Source organism: Ixodes scapularis, unplaced genomic scaffold, assembly GCF_016920785.2.
Source record: "Ixodes scapularis isolate PalLabHiFi unplaced genomic scaffold, ASM1692078v2 PGA_scaffold5__190_contigs__length_132052651, whole genome shotgun sequence".
NCBI classification, from domain to species: domain Eukaryota; kingdom Metazoa; phylum Arthropoda; class Arachnida; order Ixodida; family Ixodidae; genus Ixodes; species Ixodes scapularis.
In genome coordinates, this window is record NW_024609880.1 from 2,175,461 (window position 1) to 2,201,686 (window position 26,226).

Genomic DNA, 26,226 nt, shown 5'->3' on the forward strand with positions numbered 1-26,226 from the left:
ACATATTGATCTTATATAAAGTGCCATACGCCTATATAAAACAAAATGCGTGATCTAATTTTTTAAATAAAATTATCGAAGACATTAGCCTCAATATCCCAATCACTCTCGTTGCTTTACCAAAAAAGCTACTAAAACTAGCGATGTTTCTTGTTTTTATTATTTCATCGCATCTTGATCATCAACACAGGTATCGAACGGTTCCTCGTAAAGTCTCACTCCTTGACAGTTAGTAATGCTTTTAGAAAATCTCCTGCAGGCTCTCCACGCGACAATTCAATAAAAACATAAATGTTAATTTTGTGCTTGGCTTCGAAGGCAATTGCGTCCTCGATAGCAATCCAGAACGCAAGTTCGTCTGCTTCTTTAGCAGGAGTTGTGGTGACGTCAGAAAGACGCCAACTTCTGATTGGCTGTGATTGAAGAATAGTGATTGAAGAAAGCTGTCTTGAGGTCTATCCACTATCCTTCATACTATCCTTCAATCGGAGCCAATCAGAAGTCGGCATTCTGACGTCAGCAGAACCCCTGCAAAAGAAGCGAACCAACTTGCGCTCCGCATTGGCACAAAACAAATTGTATGATCTCACACCGTATGTTCAGTGATCTTTTTTCACTTCATTACTTAATTTTGTACTTTCCTTCTCATTAGCGAGTTCTAGTCTCACGTATCCGAGTAAACGACAAGCATGGTGCCCTTGTCGTGTCTTTGCATGTTCCACTCTGCGCGTGCGCGGGAGCCCTAACTGCGGTCTTAGATTGGCGCGTGGAGCACGCAACGGTAATGCTAATGCACATCGCTTGCGTTTCCTCCTATACGCAATACTAGTGAGTTTTGGTTTTGCGAATACGAGCAAACGCAAGTGCTGTGCGTTTGCGGTAGCGTTGCGGTTTCCACGCTGCGCATGCGCAAAGTCTCCATGCGCCAATCCAAGTCCTCAGTTTGGGCTGCGCGCACGCGCAGTTTGGAATACGCAACACTTACGCAAAGGCACAGGGCTTGAGTTCGCTTGTATACGCAGTACAAAAACTCACTACTAAGACTCTACGAAGTGCCACCGTAGCCAGCGCTATGCGGTCCGACGGAGTGAATCAAGCAGCGCGAAAAGTGCATCGTCATGGCCCTCGTCGTTCTTGTGGGTTTGCCATCCTGGGGCCCTAAGCTGGAGACTTGGCGAAAACGTCGGCGAGAAATCTGGAGGCCGCGATTGGGCAACGCCGCACTTGACCTTGGCGCCGACCAACCATAGCCGCCAAATTTGTCGCCGACTTTTTCGACAAGTGTCTAGCCCCTGGCCTGAACTATATCGTGCACAGAAAACAAAGCGAAGAATCGCGCCGGATTCATCGTACGTGATCGGTTTCGCCAGCGATAAGATCCGCACAAAGACGACAAGCGCCGTGACGATGCTCTTATGGCATAGCCAGAGTGGCCCCGTGGAATCGTAGCGCTAGCTGTGGTCGCACGTAATGGGAAAATTAGCATTTTTAATGGGGAGGGGGGGGCTGCAATTAAAATTTGGGAGTTTAATTTTATCATCAGCATTGCCATTGCGCGTGAATCTGGCGATAATTCTCGCACGTAGATCTTGCTGATCGGCAACCGAATCTTCTCCGTGGTGGCCTACACACCAACACGGGAGGACAAGGGCAAGAAACTGCGCTGTCTGGCTGAGAACCCCAACTTGATCGGCAGCTCAATTGAGGCGTCGTACATCCTTGACGTTTACTGTGAGTGCGCTATATAATTTTTTTTTATTTCATCCCAGTCCCACGTCCCGTAGTTGAAAAATCCTGTATGAGGGATGAATAAAAAAATACAAGCTAGGCACTACAGCCGGGGACACGTAAAATAATATAGTAAAAGCTAAAAATAAAAATAATAGACAGTCGCGATTACAAAGTGAGCTTTTCCCAGTAGGTGTGGCGAGTGCAAAACGATGTCTTCCCGCATACCGGAAGTTCCGGAATTCAAAATGGCCGCGCCCGCTCAAGAAAGATCTAGGTCACTGACTTATTTAAAAGGCGTAGGGCGTGAGGCGTCTCGTCCAACTTAATATCGCTCCTAAGCCAATGTAATTGGAGGTTTAGCCAAGAAGAACGCTAAAGGCCAATCACGAAGCTAGAAGTTTGAGCATATAATTAGCCACACCCTTCGCGTCTTAGCCTGTCAGCGACCATGCCCACTTTCGGATTTTAACATGAGCTTAAAACGTCATGTGTACTCTTGTTTACGTTGTCGTTCACTTGAAATTTTATTAAAACAAAAACAAAGGACGTGTGCAGCCTGGAGGCCAGAATCATGAACGATTATCATAAAAAAATCTGAGGGGTAAACCAAAATATGTTAATGGCGCTCCCTAAAACCTGGGTCGTACACACACTCAAATCAATAAGTACCCTCGCAGCATACGTACAGTAATCAACCACTACACCTATTCGTTGCACGCGTGTACGTGAGCAAGTATATGCGCATGTGATGGAATCTTGGTTTTAATTGCTTCTGGGTTGTTTGTATAAGTATGTCCGTGCGCACTTATGCGTTTTTTTATGCTTATACTTATGGGCTTACCTGCTCGCGTATATTGCCTGTGCCTTTGCATGTTTGTGTTTTTTCACCTACAGGCGAAGGGGTGTGTATGCCTGCAGGTCTGCCTTTGTATTTGTGTTCAGGCATTCATATTTGTGCTTGTGTGCGTGACTTCCTGGGTGTGTTTGTACGTGCATAGGTGGGCGTGAGAGTGAGTCAGCGGATGTGACTGTCTGCTGTCTACGTACACCCCGAGTTAATATAAGAAACACTCAAATAGATTCTTGCTATGCCTACAGTTCCCGCAAGCTTTATTGACTGTTAAATTGTTAAAGAATTCAGAGATGGAGACCAGATACTTGTGTTTCAGCGGATATTTTGACTCGAGTTTCTTTAACCACGAACAGCTAATTCAAAGAATAATAGAAGGCTTTATCAGCGCGTATTGTTTATGGTAGTGCCTGTCAAACCACAGACGCCTCAAAAAACTTGATTAGCGTGTCGGCAAAAAAACAAAAAAAGAAACGCATTTCGGTGTGCTCCCATGCAGTCTGCTCGTTCCTGGTGATAGTTGCACCTTCCCACTGTTTCAGACAAACCGGTGGTGAGGCTGCAGCTGGGGAAGCGTCTTCGGCTAGAGGAGATTTTCCAGGGCCAGGACCTGTACCTGGAGTGTAGCATCGACGCCAACCCAAGCGTCTCCGAGGTCGTCTGGAGGTTCGAGGGAAGGGAAGTGCGCTCGAATCCAGCAGCCAAGGTCATCACCAGCAACCAGTCTCTGGTCTTCCAGGCTATCCAGAGGCAAAACGCGGGACGCTACATTTGCGTCGCGATCAACTCCGAGGGCGAGTCTGAAAGCAACGAGGTTCATCTGAGAGTGCAATGTGCGTACCATGATCGTTTTGCTTCGCAATATTGAGGACATGCCCAGCCCAAGTCCTTTTTTCTGTAGTGATAGACTCCATGATTATACTATGTCCTAAGTTTAGTTGCAATTGATGCCCTATTGAAAATTCCATCAAGCTACGTAATTTGGGACACTGACTGCCAGTCAGCAGCCTTGGTGGAACGTGATGGACCATCGGACGTCATCTGATGGTCCATCAGATGACGTCTGACTGCCACTGCCAAGGGAATTTCATCATCAAGGGCAGCATTTATATAAGAGTAAAGCTCTACGCACTCATAAATATCGTCAAATGCTTCGATAAGACAAAATGTTCCAGAAAAAGAAAAACAAAAAGCAGGACCACCGCGGATCGAACCCGCGACCGCTTGCGTACAAATCGGACATTTTAAACGCTATGCTACGCCACCGCTACAGAAACTTGATTTGACTAATCGTTTTATACAAGATGCTTCGGCTGCAAATGCAGTTAAGCCGTCAGCATGTTATGAAAGCACTCGTACATCACTCGCCGTACTTCAGTTCTACTCACCTGCCCTGTAGAGTACTTTCGCGTCGTAGAATGATCCTTTTGTTCGCGCGTCATCGGCCCAGTAGACCTGGTACACCTTGTCGTCTTCAACTACACCGCTAAAGTCCCTTACATCGTCGGAACTCACAACAGACTGGGTCTTGTCGAGTAGAAATTCTACTAAAACATAAGACATTGTAGAGCCCGGGCAGGATCGACAGGTTGGAGCAAGCGGGCAAACAAAACGAGTCGAGAGCGATCGTTCATGAAAGCTCGGCGAAGCCTCCATGGGCGAAGCGAAGTGCGAAGTGTCGTGTTCGACGCTTCGGCGGCTTCGGCGGGCTTCTGATCAAGGTTGTCGGTCGGTTGCGTGTCACATCTCTAACGTCAGCGGTTTTATGGGCTCACGTCCCGAAATCGTTTTCTCGTGCATAGATTACTTTTCGTATTCATAGATTAGACGAAATAGTGGTATCCGAACGAACTTTACGTCCTTTGACCGTACTTCTGTCTGCACGTCAAAGCTTTCTGACGTACAGTCAGAGACAATCGATGTACAGTCAGAATCACCACCAGGTCATCCTGATGGCATTTCGCGGCGGCCGACTGCCACCAGGAAACCATCAGAAAGCCGACAAGCGGGGTCTGAATGGAGTTTGACTGTCGGTCAGAGTAACTTGTTGTCCAATCAGACATGCTTGACGTACAGTCAGGCACAGTCAGCGGTCCACTAGAAAACATTGACTGCCAAACAGCGTTACATTGATGGATTTTTCCTTCGGGTGGGCATTTAAACAGTATGATACAACGAATAAGTTTTAAACCTTACCGGTCGCAAAAGAGCTAAGCCTAAAATTGAAGCCCTACGAATGGTGAAAAACAACAAGTTTAAATTGCGACTAACTTTTTCTCGTTTTAAAGAATTACTACATCCCAAACTTTTCCAAGGGTTTAGCTTAAATTTACCATGAACGGTGTCTGTAAAAAGTGAAAGATCCCAAAGTCCCCAAAACGAAACACTTCACCAGAAGAATGCATTATAGTCCCCTCACTTGCATTTGATAGCGCGCATTAGAGCACCAAATCCTCTCCTATCGACGAAAACACACCGCGTCCGAGAAAACGCAAGCGCATTGCGCTGTCCATGCTGTCGCGCATTCGTGCTGCGACAAGGAAACTGCCACCGACGCACCGAGAAAGGGGATTCGCCAAAACAACGAAAATGGCTGTCTCCGTTGTCTCCAAGTCGAAGAGAAAAACCATCAGGATGCGCACGACCAGCTGATCTAACTACTCAAAAGCTGTCGGCTCCAAGGCAATTGAATTTTCGCGTCTTATGATGGACCATTTGATTATAAGTAAAGCATTTGATTATAAGTATTGATTAATCTGTCTCTCTCCCCTTCCCCCTGCCAATGCAGATTCGCCGGTGTGTTCGTCTCGGCAGCGCACCGTGTACCCGGCAGCGGCGCACGAGATGGTGCAGGTCTCGTGCGACGTGGACGCCCACCCGTCCGTGGTGAGCTTCCGCTGGGCCTTTAACGGCACCTTGCGGAGCCATGAGGTGCAGAGCTTCGTGTCCGAAGGTGGCCGTAGTGTGGCCTCGTACGTGCCCCGGGAAGAGGCCGACTACGGCTCGCTCCTCTGCTGGGGCGCCAATGATATGGGCACCCAGAAGACGCCCTGCCAGTTCAAGGTCACGCCGGTCGGTACGTGCGTCCGAGTCATATCCTTCTCTTGTCGATTTCCATGTAGACCGGGCATTGTACCCTCCTGTCCTGCACTTATTCTTGCTGCGTGACTCACGTGAAATTCATGTCAGTAGTCGTACTGCACTCGCCAAATGCCTTCTCAATAGCGCGAACACAAACAGACACGTTCAGTTCAAGCTCTTTAATGTGCGTACAGCTAGTTTTTCAGAAAGTTATTCACTTCCCACCTATTTACTACGCGAGAAAATGTATTACAAATACTACAGCACTGAACTGAAACTTTGGTTACATCAGGTGTTTTAACTGGATGATACGGAGATAGATGAGTGAGCGCCACGTAGACGCGCTGGAAGCCGGAGGAGCTCATAGAATCCCGCAGAGGCGTCGACGAGGGAAGAGAGGGATAGCGGCGAGAGAGACAGAAGGGGCGATGACAGGCAGCCCTCTTACTCTTTCTCAATCGCCGTACCCCTCGCGCACGGCGGCTCACTCACTTAGTCCAAGATATCATGTGGCTTTTTTTGTGTGAACACGCCGGATTTTGCCCCGAAAGAGACACTAACAGCTACCGCTCTAAAATACTACCAGCGAAGCGGTCACCAAGTGGACAAAATGGCGAGCAGAGTCCTCCGTCGCGCCTAGCCGGACTCATTCTCAGAAAAAACGAGCTCAAAATTTTCGTTTGCGTGAGCAGCTCGAACCAATTCAATGCGTGCATTTCCTTCCAGTGTTTACACATGTAAACATTTTATGAGCGCCCAAAGCTTGACAACCCTCTCGGAAAGTGAAAGCCGATGTTGTCCAGCGCAAAAAAGCGTGTCCTGCGTGTACAAACCTTTCAGGCGGCGATTTTACTTGTCTCGTATCGCACAGGTCCTCCTCTGGCGCCTTCCAACTGCACGCTGAGCAACCAGACGGAAGAGGCCTTCCTGGCCGAGTGCCGCGAGGACCACATCGGCGGCCCCAGGCAGCTGTACTCGCTGGAGGTGCACGACGTCTCCTGCCACCGGCTGCTGGCCAACCTGACGGCAGACCGGCCGGCCTTCTGGGTCCAGGGAGTGCCGGCGGGCCTCAACGTCGTGCTCGTGCTGTACGCCGCCAATCGGATGGGCCGCTCGCAGCCCGTCCTGCTCAGGGCCGAGGCCGCAGACCGCCACTGGGAGGGCCTTCGACACGGTAAACAATGGCGTGGTTCTTGTGCAATACTCCATCTTACATGCCGCGCGCAGCGGGATAAAAGTTATTGGGGTCAGAGTGTCACCCAATCAGTTAGCGAGGAGTACAAAGAGGAACTCCCTTGTTACCTAGATCACTTTTTTCTGTGTCACTCAGACGTCACTTTTGTCCTCGAAGGTTAGCTTGTCACACAGAACTCGTGCGAATGCGGCAATCTTTGTTTTTCACGTCCGTGCATTCCACAGCACTGAGCACAACTAGTGAGATAAAGCTCTACTTCACCTGATTGAGGAGCGGCGCTGTTTTTAGGGCTTTCCATATTTCCACAACAAAACTTATTCCTTATCTTTCTCTTTTTTTTTTACGTCACCTACCGAAGGCTATCGTGGAGCAAAAATTGGACATGAGATACTGCGTTTGCGATCGGATGGCAGTTGGCTTCTTCCTAAATGAACGCGAGTGTAAGTCAAACGCTGACCCAGCAGTCATATCCCATGTGCGCTGTTCATCGATAGGTGTCGCAAAAATCCAGCTATGGGGCCTCATTACCTTGGGGGTGTAGCCTCGTGAAGCACGTGTCAAGAAAGAAATCGCCTTTCTCGATGACGAGTGAATATGCTGTGTGAGCTTTCTCTAAAAGAAACGTTTTACATGCGACGTGAGTTTCCCGGAGGCCGTCCTCTATGTGTGTTTGTGCAGCTCGGCGGACATCAAATGCGGGGAAAGCCTTTTCCGACCTGACCAACTATTGTTTATTCATTAGTTTTTTGGTTGGGCACTTTGAGGAATCGGAGAAAATGGAACGAATGGGTTTCGAGATATTCAGAGATCAGTCTTCACCTTTTTGTCGCCCAAACCTCAAGCACCGCTATGCAGAAAGAGCGCTGCGGCCATGTTCACACCCATGCGTGTGACAATGACGAGCTATTTATTTTCGGCGCCTCGTCACAATTTCCACAGGACTTTATTAGCGCATCTACCAAAGACCCTCTACCGAGATACACTCTGTTTTGAAGTAGAGTTCTACTGCAGCCGACGCTACACTCCGATGTAGCCAATCAAGCAGTGTCAAATATGTACAGTCACGGCGGTCTTTGCGGATTTTTCTGTCCTCGGCTTAACCGACGATGTACACACGCAAAAAAGGAGTGAAATCGCGGTGAACTGACAGCGTCTGATTGCTATAGTCAGTGATGGTAAACGCACAAAGGCGACTAGCGTCGTGACGCTGCACTTTTGGCGCTGCTTTATTGGAGAGTTTTAGGGAACCGTTTTTGCACGTCCGATACGGTGCAATAGGCCCTCCGGTACGCACTGCCTATATGCGTGTTTTCTGCTGTAGCCTATGCGCAGTTCGTACCGGAGGGCCTTTCGTACACTGTAAAAAAATTTGCCCTCTTTTACGGAGAAATTCTCTGGCACCTATGCTGCCGGAAAGGTCATCCGTAATCCTAATAACGGAAAAATCCTTTTAAACGCATACACAATCCGCAAATTAAAGGATGTTCCGCAAAACAGATTACGGAAAGTGCTCTACTATCCGTAACGCTATTCAAGAGCTGTCCGTAAAACAACGGACTGGAATATGCATTCCGTAAAACCTATTACGGAAATCGCTCTAGTATCCGTAAAAGTGTTTAAAAGTTGTCCGTAAAAGGGCACTCAGAGTAGGCTTTCCGTAAATTATATTACGGAAAGCACTTTTGAGTATCCGTAATCCTATGCGGAGCGTAAGTTTGTCTGCTTCTTGCACAGGGGTTGTAGTGATGTCAGAAGGCCGAGCTCTTATTGACCGATTGAACAAAAAAAAATAGTGGGTAGACCTCATGCTGTCTAGCATTGTGGTCTACCCACCATATCTTCCGCTCAAAGCCAATGAGAGCTCGTCACCTTTCTGACGTCACCGTAATGTCTACGCAAGAAACAGACGACTTGCTCTCCACATAGGGCGGTGTCAATTGAAAGGTGGGCTGTAAAACGAGCTGGATGAATCAATGCCTTCATTTAGCAAACTGAACTTATTATCAACGGTTTTCTTTTTGTGACACAGATTCTCATGAAAACTTTTAAGGTGCAACTCCATTCTGTGAAAAATAGAACTATATTATTAAAATTTTTGACAATGGGCACCGATGTATACAACTGAGTCGTGTTGAGTGCTCTTGTCGAGAAGTGCCACCACCTGTTGTGGAAAGCAGGCAATACAGCTGAGCAATGCATCTGCAGCAAGTTTCCTCAATGTCAGTTGTGTTTTCTTCTGCAAGTTCTGGCATTCAGATCAACATGCAGAATTATAGAAGGCAGTGGGATTACAAAACATTATCTGCATTCTGATCGGCCACTGCGATCATTGCAATTTCAAACAGCGATATAAAGCACGTTCTCAACAACACCAAACGTCACTCTGTCATCTGCGTCGGCACTCATGCTTGAAAATATAGAGAATGCTGTTTTCACATTCCACAGAGACGGAGCTGTGCCTTGACATGTCACAATAGTGTTCACTGCTAAAATAGACCTTTGGTAAGAATATGAGCTCAATGCTTGTAGGAGCAAATTTCTTCAGTTCGTTTTACAGCCAGTCCCTTAGTGATACTGCTCTATACATAGAGTAATGTTCATTATGACGCTGAGACCAACAGGTTTTCTATAAAAAAAAAAGGTTACAGAATTTTGAATTGGAAAAGGATCTCTTTAAAAGAATATTGAGTATTCTTTCCAATGCTCCTTGCAACGATCATGCAATGTCACCTGAATAATTGATCAGAAAATAAGAAAAGTACCTTCGAACACTTTATTTCGGTCCTTGAGAAGCCAAAGTGGAGCCCCGTGGTGTTTTGCCTTTGTTTTCAGATGCTGCATGTAACGTGATGTGCTAAAGAAGAGAAAACAAAGAAAAAATAATTAAATATCTGTATCAAATCAACATGTGCAAATTGAGCTTTGTGCATAAAACACAGCCCCCCTCAGCCCATTTAATTATTAGTCCTGCATCTTATACAAAAGTCAAATGGACATAGCCCCTAATTGTTCATCCTGTGATCCGATATCTAAAACCTATGTTTGACTTGAGGGTCTTGTTCTCCTGTTCCTTAGTCAAAACCGATACACTTCATTCAAGCTTAGATTCGTTCGAAACTGTGAAAAAATGCAATGCCGGAATTACAATAGTGATTTGCTTTATAATGTGAAACATTTCTTGAGAACTGATGAACCAACCGGAAAACTCGATCCAGTTTGAGCAATGCTTTATTTCTAAGGTTCATGAGATGTTGCAGAAGAGTCTATGCAAAACTGGCTAAGCTCATATCCTAGACTTTTCTAAGTTTGGGCAGCCACTTAAAATCTCCTATTAGAACGAAGGGCTACTTGCACTCTTTCGCGTCGTCGAATCAGGTGGTCAGCCTCGAGTGCTTAGAGAACACGAGCATTAAAAACTTTATTTTCTCTTTAGATATCCCTGAAAGTTTTCACAGAACTGAGGGGCTCACCCCCTCAGTTCTGTGAAAACTTGAGAGTGCATTTGTACTAAAACTGCTATCAAAAACTGGGGACTAAGCAGTAGCTTCCTCCCCTGTCCCCAATCCAGGGGTGGAACTCATGAAATGTACTTGGGAGTAGCCACGGGAGCAGCTGAAACAGCTGTTTTGGAGCAGGTTGGGAGCAGCTAAAACTATGCTCTGGAGCAGGCTAGGAGCAGCTCAGATCAGTTTTTATTGCACTTCAGCTTGTGTCTTAGACAAGCACGGGAGCAATATCAATCGTGCTTAGCAGCACAGATGAACATGAGTGGTTAGGGACCTAGGTAGATGGGATAACAGCATAACAGATGCAAAAACTTGAAACTTTGTGAGCCTTACCGCTCATTCACACTGGAAGCGGATCCGCGTTCGCAAAGCGGCTGCGAACGCGGTTGTATAAAGATCCAGTACAATTGCATGCGCACTTGATGTCATCGAGTGCATGTGCAATTGTACTGGATCTTTATACAACCGCGTTCGCAACCGCTTTGCGAACGCAAATCCGCTTCCAGTGTGAATGAGCGGTGAATGAGAATCAAAAAGCAAGTACCCTATGTTTCTGAAGATAGTATCCTTGACATTTTCTGAGTGGATTTCAGTTGCTCAAAATGCAAACCAGCACTGCTTATCGCACAACCCACACGTGCTCGACATAGTAATTATATGTGCGAACCACGTGACGTGCGTAAGCAACGGACGTGGAGTTGCATGGAGGAATAGGGCAACAAATTTCGACTTTATCCTATTGTGCAACTCGATATCAAAGCAGCAGACTACGATTAACGAAGTTATCGTATTTGAAGCGATAAGCAGGAGCAAGGTTAATGTATGCCGAGCAGATTTACCACTCGCGTAAGAGCTGCTGGCCGGCAAGGTTTCGGATCGGACAGTGTTTCAGTTCTATCAAATCACAATTTATCTTGCGGGAATGCAGTTCCAACTTCTAACGATGAAGTACTAAAAGGAATATTTTGCTCATTTGTTTTCAACTGGCTGACGTCCGGATCCCGGGCCGCAGAGCCTCAGGCAATCTGACGCTTAACGGTTCGACCTCAGCTCAGCCGACTTGCTTAACCGCTTATGGTTAAAGAATAACAATCCAGTCGCAGGAGGTGGTGTAGAGCTTAGAATCCCCAGTTTTTTTCGCGCGCTTCCTACTCGGGATACACAGGGAGAATAAACAGAACAAAGGATTACAAGGCCGGTCAGGCTAAACGCGCTCATTGCGGCCAATCAAGTCAATAAAACCGAAACCAAGACAAAATAAAAAAGCTTTTGGCGCACGTTTTGCCATTTGGCGCATAATGGCACAAGGTATTAACTGCGGCGCAGGATGGCGCAGAAACATGCGTCTGGCGCAAAATGGTGCAGCCGTTCCACCCATGCCAATCTCACAATTTGGGAGCTCCATCCTATCCACGTTTGAGCACACCTGTGCACACGATTTTGAGTCGAGCGAGTTAAAAATTAACAGAGTATTTTTATATGGCATGTATGTCTGTTTGCAAGCTCCACACTTTGTGCACCTGATTACCCCCCAAATGTGTTCCAGCCATTTTTTTTACCCAAGTGCCTACCACTCAAGGAGCTCACTTGGCCACTTCGTCAGCGCATTCTGACTGCGCATTTTTTTTTTGTTGCCCGTTGAAAGGGAGATTCTTCTTTATAATTTTCTCTAAGAGATTGTTCTGATGTGTGCGAACGATGCATTTTGGTGTACCTGCATGCCATATAGGTACTCCAATTCACAAGTTGGTTTTGGAGCTGGCAAAAGCATAGGGTCAGATGCACGATTTTAAAAAGTGTTCTCTCTGCATGAGTGCTCATACAAACCAAGCTGTCCTCAAGTGCCTGTGCCGTTGCCTGTGCTAGAGTCAAATCGGTCACATGAACCATCCAACACACCAACTGACCAATAAAAAGTGATAAAAGGTTCACCCACAAATGCTGTCGCATTTAAATTGAAAACAGGACAAGCTGAAACACGCAACCCATTAAAAAAAAAGTACCATGAAACTTTGATTACACCAGTTATTTTATATCTACTAGAAATAAATATGTGAAGCCAACCGCTTAAAATTAATTTACAGAGACTATAATCGGGTCTGTACAGATAAAGAGGAAAAAGCCAATCTTGTGGAAGGCCTTCTTAATAAATGTGGCCTTTGATCTAGTGAAGCTGTACATTTTTGGATAAAATAAATGTTAGACGCAGATTTTTCTTCATAAATTGTAGACAAATAGACATCCGACTGCGACTGTGGAGGGGAGGGGGACAGAGGCAGCAGCTGCAGCTTTCTTCTCCTAGCACCTCAACCAAGTCGCATTAATTTGGATTGTGGGGACCTGTACCTGCATGTCGTGGCACAGAAATCTGGTGAGCACTGTGGATTTCCAAGCCAAAACATGCAGGCCACAAGACATTTTTCAAGGAATTGGGTGGCTAGCAGGACTAGTTGGCAGCGAAGCCACTGCCACCCACCGTGGGAAAAACCCTGGTTAGATGGGACCAATATTGTCCAAACAGTTTTCAGAAGGGTGCTGTCAGTCACATCAGGTTTGCTTTTATCTCAGACATGCTAGATTTTAAAAAACTGAAGTATTTACTTGCCAGCAAAAAACATGTGCAGCCAACTCCACAAACTGACTTTTTCAAAGTTCTCAATCGTCAAAAACTGCTCCACGTTGTACAGTTTCAAATGTAGTCCCTGAAAAAAAAAAAGACAAACACGAATGACAATTTATACAAATGAGAGTTGCTTAAATTGTAGCTGGCTATAAGTATGCAAGGTAATCTCGCAGTGCAATGGCCACAGGAGACTGCCAGAAATCAGCGGACCTGTGCTCTAACAAATTCCTACAAACAAGACTAAAGAACCATGCAGTTCCCTTTAGTTAAAGGTTACATTATAATGTGTTAGAATATACAAGAAAGCAGATTTAAAATCTTCTTGCAGCAAGACCTTGTATGCATCCACATAAACTAAGCGAAAAATATGCATTTAGAGGGCCCTTGCAATATTTGTCGCCTTGGTCAAGATACTTTATATACAAAAACTACCTAATTAAGCTAGTTAAGAAAAAGGTAACCTCTAACAGTTATTCTTAAGAGGTAATTCCATTATTTTACCTGACTTTTTTATTAAAGAAATAAACAAGGAAAAGTAGGAACCGTCTATGCTCAGGTTTATTGCACAAAGTGCCTGTATCCGTGTTATTACATCTTATGTTAAAGCAGCGGTTACTTTTGTAAATTTTCATCCAAAATCTTTACTTTACTGAAGGCAAGGGCATCTATTTCCATCGCTGAACAAGCTTTCAACTGGCACACTCGGTGGAATGGCTTGCACACACAAGGATTTGTTCCTGGTTAAGACCTTAACGATACACAAAGCCATTGCCGCTGAGGTTATCTTTCTCCACCACTGCGCCTCACAGTACGCACAACTTTTGGAGGGAGTTGAAGAAAAAACTTCTCCTCGTTTATCTGTTGTCAGTGTTTTCTCTGTATTCATAATCCAAAATGCGTAATCTTTTTGGTCGTTGTCTATCCATGACAATCTAGATATAAGGTATGCATCAGATTATGCTCCTCAATGTAACTGTAAATAGAAAGATTAGAAAATTAACTACAAAAGAACATTGCTACTTTTTTTTTATCCAGAAAAGAATAATGTGATACGGAAGTTACTTCCAACAAACTTAGCGAGAAGTTACAGAAGTTACTTCCCACAAACAAGAAAACAATTGTTACATTAATATGTTACTTGCAACGTGTCACTACTTAATACTACCTGCGAATCAAACGTGGCAAATCATCGGCTACAAAAAGCCAGCAGCAGGTGACCTAGTAGGCTTGAATTTAGCTATAGTAACTAGATTCAAATGAATTTAGCATATTAGGTTTGAATCTAGCTATAGTGCATAGTAACACCAGTTGGGGCCAAAACAATGTTACATGTGATGGACACTACTACATAACTTGTCGGAAAAGTGACACGAGCTAGATCAGCGTTGTCTCCCTCTCAGAGTCCTGTTCGATCTGTAATAACTCAGACCTTTTACTTACCATGAAAATACACCAGCGAAGTTGACTCCGTAACTAGAGTTGTTCAAATGGTTAAATCATCAAACGTTGCTCGACATTTCGAGATGCTAACCGTATCTTCTGAAAAACAAGACATACACAAGACTGTCAGAATACCAGTTTAAGCACGCGAGAGTAGCTTAAATCGCAGTTGGTACTGGACATGCTAAGTAACCCTGCAGTGCAAGTATGGGGAGGCTGCCAGAGATCAGCCAACTTGTGCCCTGAAAAACCTCTACAAAACAAGAATGAACCATGCTTTTCCATTGCGAAGTTAACTCATAACCTGCTAAAATATGCATTAGAAAAAGGCTTGATACATGCTCCAACTGGGGCTTTAGTGGCACCATGATAGATGTGGCTGATATTGCTACAACAGTTGTTGAAAAAGTGACATCAGCTACATCAGCGTTGCCTCCCTCTCAGGGACATGCTCAATATGTAAGGAATCAGACTTGTGACTTACCATAAAAAACACAAGCGAGGTTGACTCTGTAACTCGACTTGTTGAAATGGTTAAATCATCAAACATTTATCGACGTTTCGAGCTGCTACCTATTTTTTCTGAAAAACAAGACACACAAGACTGTCAGAATGCTAGTTTAGGCAAGTAAGAGTAGCTTAAATCACAGCTGGCACTAGACATGCAAAGTAACACTGCAGTGCAAGCATGGCTGCAGGAGGCTGCCAGAGATCAGCCAACTTGTGCCCTAAAAAACCCTCTACAAAGCAAAAATGAACCATGTAGTTCCATTTTGAAGTTAACTCATAACCTGCTAAAATATGGAATAGAAAAAAGCTTGATACATACTCAAACTGGGGTTTTAGTGGCACCATGTTAGAAGCGGCTGATATTGCTACAACAGTTGTCGAAAAAGTGACATCAGCTACATCAGCGTTGCCTCCCTCCCAGGGACATGCTCAATCTGTAAAAGCTCAGACTTGTGACTTACTATAGAAAAACAAAAGCGAAGTTGACTCCGTAATTCAACTTGTTCAAATGGTTAAATCATCAAACATTGCTCGATGTCTTGAGGTGCAAACTGTATTTTCTGAAAAACAAGACACAAGATTGTTCGACTATCAATTCAATCAAGTTAGAGCAGCTTAAATAGCAGTTGGCACTGGACATGATAAGTAGTCAAGCAGTACAAGCATAGCTGCAGGTGGCTGCCAAACCGGCCAACTTGTGCTTTGAAAAGCCTGTATAAAACAAAAAGAAAAACCACGCAGCTTCACTTACTTCGAAGCTTAAAAGTTACTATTTAATAATAATACATTTAAATATTGAACGAATAATTATTTTGTGCGAGAGCAAGGGGCAAAAAAGTTGCAAGGAGATAAGCTGCAAAATGGCAGGATGCTGGTTGCTGTAATTAAACAGATGCAGACTCCTGATAACACAGGATATGAATACCATATCATGTCAGCCACATCTGCCTTGACATTGTAGCACTCGCACTGCATGCATGCATCACCGGTTCACAGCAGCGTATCGCAGCAAATTATGCATTTGCTCTGGGGGCTCAAAAATTTTATAAATCAAACATCTTTGTTTACAATTATAGGATGACTTCCAGTTTTAAATGAACGAGTGGAAATAAGTTTTATTTGCATACAGTTTCCAGACTTCTGTGTGGGCTTTTGCGAGTCGTTTCAGTTGCTTGTTTAAGATGGTGTGTCCTGAAGCATTCTCAGATTGAAAATTCGTACAACTGCAGAACCGTCATATTCAATGAAAGTATAAACAAAATATGACATCATTCGCTTCGATATTTGGAAGTTTTGAATATTCCCAAAGCCCTTCCTTACACTTCTTAAAAGGTTGGCGTCAGCCACATTAGATTTATCTCCCTCTTAGAGACACGCTAGACGTGCAGGAATTCAAATTTGCACTTACCATAAAAAAACATACAGATTAAAGGGATTTCTGTGGAGACTCATTTGAAGCCCTTCAGCAGCGCTAAAATCTTGCGATGGGCCGTCGTTCGCTTCACTGCTCCCATTTTCTTCAACCCCTTCTCCAGGTTGATTTGGAAGATTAGTCTAAGAGGATATATTGCATCATCTAACATTAATGCCATGCTTGCTTCATGAATACTCAGCCTGGTGAAGGTAAAGCCATTTTTTTTTTCTATTATCAGGTCAGACTATGGTAGTGTTGGATCATGTTAAACCTGAAAGACTGCTGAACAAATACACATTCTATACACCGACACGCTGTTTATACACAAGCCCGCGTTTGCCCACACCAGGTGTGGGCACTGCGCATGCGCAGAAACCAAATTAGCGTGAAATGAAGTGTGCGCGCATGCGCAGTGCCATCGACAGCGCTGCTGCAGCTGCAAGACGTCAGGGCTGCGTGCTGGTCAATACAAGATAACCATGTTTTCCAGCCTTGAAAGTTTCAGCCTAATGACAACCAGTGTTCACATGTTATCAATTCATTATAAAAATGCATCAGCGTAATTCTTAGTAAAATTAATACAGCTCAAATGTTTGTGCGAGTTGTGAAAAAGGGCATTACGGCACGATAAATGAAAGGGTGATGTAGATTATGTCATTCTATGACATATCCTGTGGACTTGACACATTTTAAGATTCTCTCCCCGTTGAATAAACTCGAGACTGGCCAAAGCTTCCTTTAGATAGGTAAATTCAACACGCAAAAAGCTCCAAACAAGACGCATACCGCCTTCAAGAATGGCATAGGCTCTTTAAACATTGGCTGACGCTCAGTGACAAGGAGGCGTGCAATTGTTGTTGATGACGCCTCCTGAAAAAAATATGAGCTTGCATCTCAGACGATTTGAATCTGCAGGAACGGTGGCTAAGCTCTTTACAAACAGTCTGACTGCAGAGCCAAGATTAATGCATACAATTTTACAGTCCGTGGAACAGTGGTATCACGTGCCCTCCTGAGTGGCACCATGCAAGTAATGAGTGGACGTATATTGCTTTAATATACACATAGAATATTATGAGCATAAAAATTAATATCAATACGATGGTCTTAGACTATGTGGTTGGGGGGAATCAGCGTACGGTGACACAGGTGCATTCTGTGAAATGAGAAATTCATCAGCTGCATTGTGATTGCTAACTAGTGAACGCGCATCACGCAGTGGTGATACACCGGTAGGAAAGCATCAACAACTCAAATTCGTTTTTTTTTTTTGTTTTTTTTTAGGGGGGGGGGGGGGGTTAATAACCTGCACGAGACTGTCGCCGCGAAGCGACCTGTACGGGTCGGTTAGGTGGGTTAACATTTTTGTAATGTGCAGCCGCAGGCTGTCACCGCGAAGTGGTGTGAACGCAGGCGGGAGTGTGGGTTAACGCGCACTTCATTGATACACGCGTTGCGAAACGACCCTGCAGCGTGAAATTCGCGTAACGAGTGCCGATGAGACGTTCGTGTCGACGAAACGTGTCCATGAAAAGTTGTCCACGAAACGTACTTCCGCGAAACGAATTTCGACGAAACAATAGGGACCCCCCGGCGAAAAGAGCAGGCTACAGGCCGCGCGAACAACGTTGCGAAACTCGTAAAGCACACTCACGCACTCAGACAATGCGTTGTCATGTGCTTTACTGCAACACTCCTGCCAGCCAGCACGCGCGAACAGCCTCCCAATCGCTACGAACGACGAACCGCGCGTACAAGCGAGCTCGCGACATGACACAAGGTTCAAACGAGTACCGGACATGAGCTTTCAATTCTGAGAAGAACGTCAAACACGAACTGAGATAGCGGCGACCGTCATTGAACCCGAAAGTTTAAGAGTAAAGCTATACGCACTCCGGAGTGCGCCTCGGACGGAAATGGCTATACGCACTCCGCTTTTCTCGTATAAAAAGAGTCGACACAACGAGTTTCCTAAGCGGTGCCATGGCGTAGTGGTTAGGGTGTCCGCTTCATACGCAAGTGGACGCGGGTTCGATCCACGGTGGGCCTACTTTTTTTTTTTTTTTTCTTTTTCTCAAAACATTTTGTTTTGTTGAGGCATTTGGCGATATTTACGACATTTCCTTTTTTGCAATGAACAGTAAAAAAAAAAAAAAAAAAAATCGAATGTTGTCGAGAAACTTTGCAGAACTAAATGGTATCGGACTCCCTTTTTGGAGGTGCGATCGGGGACAGCGGGGCTTGGATTGCCGGCTGGACGCCGCGAAGCGGCGTGTACTGGTTACGCTTAGTAATTAGCAGCCGATACTGTCGCCGCGAAGCGGCGTGAACGCAGGCGGGGGGCTGTGTTAACGAGCGCCCCAGTGATTCACGCGCCGTTCGAAAAGGGTGGCCCGAGCGGCATGATCTCTCGGAGGAGTGCGTATAGCCATTTCCGCGCGAAGCGCACTCCGGAGTGCGTATAGCTTTACTCAAAGTTTAAAGCGACGCAAATCCGTGATTTCGTTCCTTTCGAGGAAATAAGTGTCAAACGAACGCATATATGACAGTCCCCAATCAATGTTAATAAAAAGAGCAGAACAAACTCACCGCTTTGATAACAACAAGGTAGTTTAACGTAGAACAGTCGCAACCGCAAAAATCACCAAGCGCCTTTACCCCTCGACAAAACAAGCGCGGTAGCAAAACAAGGAAAACAAGCGAGCGGATATGGGTAGATGAAGAGATAGCGGTAGTGTGATTGTACTAGACAAAAATCTCACCTCGAGCCTTTTCGACTAAGGGGTAACTAGCGCCACCTCGTTTCGGAACCTATATTATAAGTTGTTTAACAGTGCAATAAAGGATATTTTAAAGAGTAAGAACCGTTGTCTATTAGTCTAAACCGAATAAGACAATTTTCAGCTTGTTGCAAACAACTTTTGTTGTTGTTTACAGAATCGTAACTTTAGATTTACGGACAAGTCAACCGTATTTCAGATTACGGATGCTTCTCCGTAGCTCTTAATGAGAAGTTCTACGTTTTTTTACGGAACGTTTTTACCGTGTACCGTATTAGCAGTGCAAAAACGGCTCCCTAAAACTCTCTAATAGGAAGTTTTGCGAAACCTTTTTTTGCACATACGATGCAGTACGCACTGCGCACATGCTAGTTTTCTGCGGTAGTGCATGCGCAGTTCGTACCGGTGGGCATATCGTACGGTATCGGACGTGCAAAAACGGTTCCTTAAAACTATCTTATAGGAAGTTTTAGGGAGCCGTTTTTGCACATTCGATACGGTACGGTGGGCTCTCCGGTACGAACTGTTATATGCGCAGTTCCCACCGGAGTGCCTATCGTACCGTATCGGAACTGCCCAAAAAGGGTTCCCTAATACCCCTGTCAGACGGCCACTTAAAAAGACCTTTTCGCCAAAAGACCATAAGTGTAAATGTCATCTAAGCAGTGCCACACAGAATATCAAATATCATTTAGCGTAAAGGTCGTTTTCGTGAACCTGAGTTTACGCGACTCCTTTACGGCTGCCAACGTTACTCGAAGAACGTTAACGGCTGCTAAAGGCGTACTCTCGTCAGCAGCAGTCTACAGTAGAGAAGCAAATTGAAATAACATATCGTGCTAAAATATAAAAGCAAAGTTTTGGTTTTTGAAAACGAGCGAAGTCCACGTATATTCTGTTGAGACCTCGCTCACCTAATAGTTGTCTGTACCCTCGGCCCCAGCTAGCTAGAAGGTCTCGTCGTCCCGCCAGTCCCGCTGCTCGCATTGTCCGCTTCGGAACTTTGGCTTTCCTCCTCTCGATTTTTCTTAGAACCATAGTTATCTAGGTTTTATTTCTCTACTTTATATTTGATCATCCTTTAATTGTGTATTACTACCTGTACTGTATGTATTTAATATCTTTTTCACGTATATATTCCTGTGTCTCACTCTCGTGTCGTGCGACATGTCGAACGACGGAGAAACGTCCACGACTAAGAAGGGGTCGCCGCGCTTCTATTAGAGCGTTGAGACGACCCGGGCGCTGATACGACTTTGGGGGGATCGGCTGTAGGTCCTCCGACGCGTGGGATGAAACTCAAGCGCGAGCACGACGCCGAACCGAACAGGGCAATAGCGTAGCAGAAGCACGAAAGGGAGCGGGAGCACTGGTCAGTGAACAGGGGGCGCGCGCACGGGGCAACGTTCGGGCTTAAAGCCACTTTATACGGAAAAGTAGCGACATCCCCTGAAGAATGCCGCCTGCTATCTTTTAGCGATCCAGGCGTCGCTACCGTCGACGCCCAAGAGTGCGAAAGAACAATAACTTAAGATAAAGGAGAGTGCACGGCGAAGGAGGAGTTGCCATCCAATCAAGTAACACCGAAAGTGTAACGTAACGGCTTCCATCGTCTTCGAGAATATTCTTCTCGGTTCATCCACTAAAACGCAGAGGGTGTACTGCGATAGTGCTCTTTAGTTCGTGCATCTGTCGTTATCTTGGAGAGATCCAGGCGGCGCTACCGACCATGCGAGAGTGCGAAAGTGCAAAAAATAAACATAAAACGTGTGTTCGTCAAGGGAGGAGGGTGATGATGTCGCTACCTTTCCTTATCCAGGGGACTTATTAGGATAGAATGAGCAGGAGACGCTCAGGATTGCCGCTAATTGCTAAAAAAACACTTTGCTTGGGCTTAAAGTGGACTTTGTTGTAATCACTCGACTGAATTCGTCATTTTTTGAATATTTGGTTTGCTTAGAAGTTAGGAAAGACCTAAAAATATTTAAATCGTAAAAATATTATTGTTTCAGCGTGAATTCGATTTATGCCTTTGAACGAGCTACGCGACTTTAATCTCTGTAAACATCGTCTAAATGACTTTTGCTTGCGCTGTCTGGCACGGTAGAACTTAAAGGTAGTACCTTGAAAATCCTAAAGGGCTTCGGCGTAAAGGTCATTTTAAGTGCCTGTCTGACAGGTATAAAACCAACTATTGACTTCATGTGATCGTACCGTCGGTCGCGGTTGGACTTCACGTTAAACGGAGGGAACACGTGACTAAAAATACTATATTATTTCACCTCGTCGTCACTCCGGGCAAAACCTCCGGGGCACATTGCGCCTCCGGTTTCAAAAGCGGGCGAGAAAACTGATCAATAAACATCTAGAATTTAACAATAATTATCGTACATGCAGCGATTACTGTATTCCCCCGATACTACTCAATGAAGTTAAGTGCAAGATTTTAAGTTAAGTAGCCCACTGATAGCGAAGGTCCTCCCGTCTAATGTCCTAGTCAAAAAATTTTACACTGGCGTGACATAAAACAACATGACAGCATGAACTTTTTCACTAGTACTGCACCTGGCTTTTGGTGCATATTTGTATCTAATGTCCACCAAGCTAAATACAAAAAAAAAACGGCGAGGACAGCATATTCAGTGCAGTAAGACGTCATTATTTATAAAATCCATTCCCATGAAAAGGGTAGTGCCCTGTATACGTTTTCTGAACTCCCTCATTGTAAAACTCCCTGACGTAGCGCCACCACAAGGATCTACTGTCGGCATTGCAATTGCGAAGACGATTCATCTCACATCAATTTGGGATCTGCGGAGGCACATGGTCCACACCTGTTTCGGACAAACGCGGGATTCTTGGCAAACTGCGTGTTGGTTAAAAACTTAAAATTACAATATCGCGAGAAATCGTGGAAACTCTCCAGATGTACTCTCCAGCTTGGCCAATTCAGCCGCTTGTCGTTCTCACTGAAAGCCGAACTCGGCGCCTTCGCTCCCCAAAAAGTTCTCAGATCAATGTAAACATCGTTTTTTTTTAGTTTGTTTATTCCGTAAAGTTATTTCACGGATTTTTTAAGAGATTAGCCTTGATTAAGGAGGATAGTTAAATAAGTTTTATTTCAGTTTTTCGATTATTCTCTCATTTGGTATAATTGCGTTTTATGTGGAACGTACAGCCGGGGTCATACTGGTCGTACAACATAACAAAATAGTCTGCAAATACGAGTCACCGCAATATCCGTGGTTTGAATGCCGCGTGCCAACTTTCCACTTTGAACTCATTGCCATGCCGCATTCGAAGCACGGATTTCGCGTGGACTCGCGTTAGAGTCTGTATGCAGACTGTCTTTTCTATGATGTGTAACCAGTGTGACCCCGGCATAACAGACGCTAGCTCTAGTCTCAACCAGCGAGGTACACGGTGCCGTGTCAGCGTTGGGAAGTCTTCCTCCTGTATTAGTCTGAATGCGAAAGCATCGACCGTCCCATGGAGCGAGCCGACGTCATCAGCCGCGCCAAACGGCAGCTAAATTCCCCTCTCCCAATGGAGCGAAGAGAAGACGCGATGTAAGGCATCTCAGCTTTGAAGGCCCGCAAAAAGCCACGCAAAACGTCAACTAAATGAACCCGAAATCAGATGGATATGGCGACCGCGCGTTATTTTCAAGGAGAGCCTGCTAGGGCATACCCCGGAGCGGCTGTACGCCAATGGCAGCGCGGCGCGCCCAATTCAGAAGAACGCGCGCAAGAACGAAATTCATGTTTTCGCATTCACAATTCATAAAAAGTGTTTAGGTGTACCTAGAGCTTTTTGGGGTTTTTTTGCTTGCCCTTGTTTTTTTATGTTTTTACAGTTGGCGTAGTCTTCTGGAAGCATACCAGAGTCCTCTCTTCTCCCTCTTGTTTTGTTGTTTTCTGCACGGCTGCGACTGTGGCCGGCGGAGCTCGCGGTGCAGCTTTCTAACAGCCGGCCAACAAGGCCAAAAGACTAGGCCTACTTTTTCTGACCTTAGCACAATTCACTTTCTTTTTTCAAGGCTAAATCAAAGATAGCTTCCGTAACATTGCAATTTCGTATTAAAAACATATACTCTGTCTGACTATTTTAATAGTACTGTTGCTGTTCATTCGCAGGAGGTGAATGGAACGGCTGCGAGCGGAGCAACTATCTGGTGGTTATTCTTGTCGCAGTCACGCTCATCACCGTCTTTCTCCTCTTTCTGCTCGTCATCGTCACCAGGTGTCGCAACAAGAAGAGGTTAAAGGAAAACATCGGTGAGACTACACCTGCCTACCTCTCAACGGCTTCGCCCATCACAGTTTTGTTCACTACTTTGCATGTCTGGAAAAGACGCCGGCATTGGACAAGTGCCTTTCGAAGGGCGGTTAATTCTAATCCAACAACAACGAAAAAAAGACGACCGTCTTTATTTTTTTTGGGGGGACCGGGCACGTCCCACGGTCTCTCATTTAGTAGCTTCTGTCTTTGAAAGTTGTTTATAACGTTAAAGCAGATTTAGGTTCGTACGTTGGTGTTTCAACGGCAGCTTCTTTTTTTTAAAATTTCATATAACCCGCGAATATAAATATGAACATAGAGAGATAAAAATGCGAAGTTAGTTGACCATTCAGTACGTCGGAAGAACCGGCTAGCCTTTCAGCGCGTTGAGTTTTGCATTCGTCTCAATTTATGTGTTAAGAGTCGCACGCTCAACGTACCTTAACCTGTGAGACGCCACCGTTTCTTTACAATGGGGGTTACCTTTTTAGTGTCATTTTCGAAAAGAGAGGAAGCGCGCGTGCCTAGCTTTAACCGGCGTTCAACAAAGCGCTCCTTTAACTGTCGGTAGATTGTCACGGAAGGTTGTCCCCGAGTGTAGTTTTCTTTGTAGCTTCAGGAATTATTTTTTAATGATAAATGAGATTTTGTTTCATCACGTGTTGCGGCTACCTCAAAGCGGCTTTTTCCTATAGATAGCGATAGGTTAAGAAACACAATCAATTACTTATTACGATCCCCTTTCTTGCTTCGTGTTTCGTTTTCCAGCGGTCTTATCAGCTGATGTTGCAAACTCACTGGCTGCGGAGTAATACTGAAATGATCGGAACTCACCACACCTTGTGTTTGTGACTATAGTGAGGTGGTAGGGTGATACTGACACGGTTCTTTAATGCCAGCGGGGAAGAAACATCTCTTACGCACTACGCAAACCCTTTTCTTGGTGACCAACCTTAACCACCAGAAGCGATTTTTTTTTTGTCTGCGTTACGTTTCTATGACAAAATTAAAAATGTAAAATGAATTCTTTCTTTTTTGTCTTGTACAATATTTTAATGTACGCTTTCTCTCTCTCGCCCTTTCTCTCTCCTTTTCTCTTAGGCAATAAAATAGTAGAAAACGGCAAAGCGTAAGTGTGGTCCACTGCTTTACACATCTCGTTAATATATATACAGGGCGTTTTTTTTGTTTTTTTTTTTTGCTTTTTTAGGGGGCGAGACGTTACCGAAAGCACCTAACCAGTTATTAAATTTTGGTTAAGACATTCCTTTTGTTGCCTTAGGCGCGGAGTTGCACCTGGGGGTTCACAAGAGCGTTTTACAGGAAGAAAAAGTATATGAATGCCCTTGGGTCGTAAAGAAACCTTCTGTGTCAGTTCTAAAATGATAGTTTCCGGTGATATCAAAGCGCACTTTATTTTTTTAAAGGGCACTCTTAATGCATTTAATATAACAAAATAACAAAAATTGGGTTGAAAAAACTTAGCTTTTTGTTATGAAAGAGTTATTGGGATCTTTACGCTTCTACGAAATATTGTTGTGTTTAAAACCTGATTAAGTGTCAGCTGCTTATTACTCTCGTGCCTTCTTTCTTCTTTTCATTAACTTGCAGTTCAATGCCTGAACTCTGCACGGATACAAGGGACAGCAAGAACATCCTTTGGCCGGTCTAAAAAATGGGGAAAAATGACACTAAAATAATTTGGTTGTCACCAACGTTGTTGGTGATAATATCGGCATTCTTATCGTCTCCATGCTTATCAAGTACACTATGGAGAGACTATCTAACTTAAAAACCACTGTGTTGTCCACTGTGTGGATGTCGTAATATTCCCACCGATGGAGCGTGGGCCCTGATATAAAATTGTGCGTCTATTAAGATTAACCTGCGCACACAATAGAAAACAATAAAGGTTTTTATCAACATCTGCGGCGTCCATGCTGGCTTCACAGACAGGACTTGACCCTAGCTCAAGCCTGGCTTGCTGTAATCATAAGGAACCTTTTCACGCATCGTTTGGTCAGGAACGTTCTAAGCAAGCAAACTCTACACGTGTTTTAGTCAAACGTAGAATGTTCCACGATAATTATACGATTCATGTAAATATTGATATCTACCAAGAGTCGAACACTGCCCTTTGTATAAACTATAAAATCGCTCCTAACTCAGATACGCCGTATTCACAAGACGCAGCTGTTTTTTTAGTTATGCCAACATCCCTTTTGTTATAATATCACTTAGTTATAAAATTATGCCAACATCTCTTTTGGGTTAATTGTAAAGGGACTTTCGCACCGCCAGTCATGTGTCAAAGCAGGTGAGTATTTCAACGCGGTGGCTGTCGGCAGGGCCGTAACCAGGGGGGGGGGGGGGGGAATTAGGGGGTTCTGACCCCCCCCCCCCCCGAAATTTTTTTCTGGGTACGGCCCTGATGTACCGAACCCCGCAAAGCACTTAAGATATGCGCAGATTTCGTGTTTGTGCCCTCGACCTAAGTACGAATAGAATGGATACGAATTGCAACTGGGGTTTAAAACTTCACGAGAGCGATTGCTCTGAACGTGAAAAATTATTTCGCTGGCAGTCGGTCGTAGGTCGGAGGTCCTCTAGGCTTGGTGGTAGCGGCATGGGGAAGGCAACTAGCGACTTCTCATAAAACGCAGTGTCGTCCAGGTGAATCGGCAAAAGTTATACACCAACTTTTATACCTTTCCATTACCAGGAATTAAATTCCTGACAGTTCTTTTTTTCTTCAGATTACAAGCGATTTGAAAGTATCCTTTTATTACCTTTTTAGCAAAGCGGATGACCAGCC

General features: G+C 44.8%; 1 protein-coding gene across 1 annotated transcript in view; it reads left to right on the top strand.

Annotated features, from left to right (window-relative positions):
• LOC8037271 (synaptogenesis protein syg-2) overlaps positions 1-25,336 on the top strand; it is a gene marked incomplete at its 5' end in the record, with an annotated part of 176,930 nt that extends 151,594 nt beyond the window's left edge. Inside the window, 7 exons of the mRNA XM_040214902.3 lie at positions 1,587-1,731; positions 3,124-3,414; positions 5,370-5,657; positions 6,534-6,836; positions 23,267-23,407; positions 24,513-24,540; positions 25,023-25,336. Coding sequence (XP_040070836.1) covers positions 1,587-1,731; positions 3,124-3,414; positions 5,370-5,657; positions 6,534-6,836; positions 23,267-23,407; positions 24,513-24,540; positions 25,023-25,083 — 1,257 coding nt within the window. The remainder of the gene's footprint in view (positions 1-1,586; positions 1,732-3,123; positions 3,415-5,369; positions 5,658-6,533; positions 6,837-23,266; positions 23,408-24,512; positions 24,541-25,022) is intronic.
• Positions 25,337-26,226: the final 890 nt, after the last annotated feature.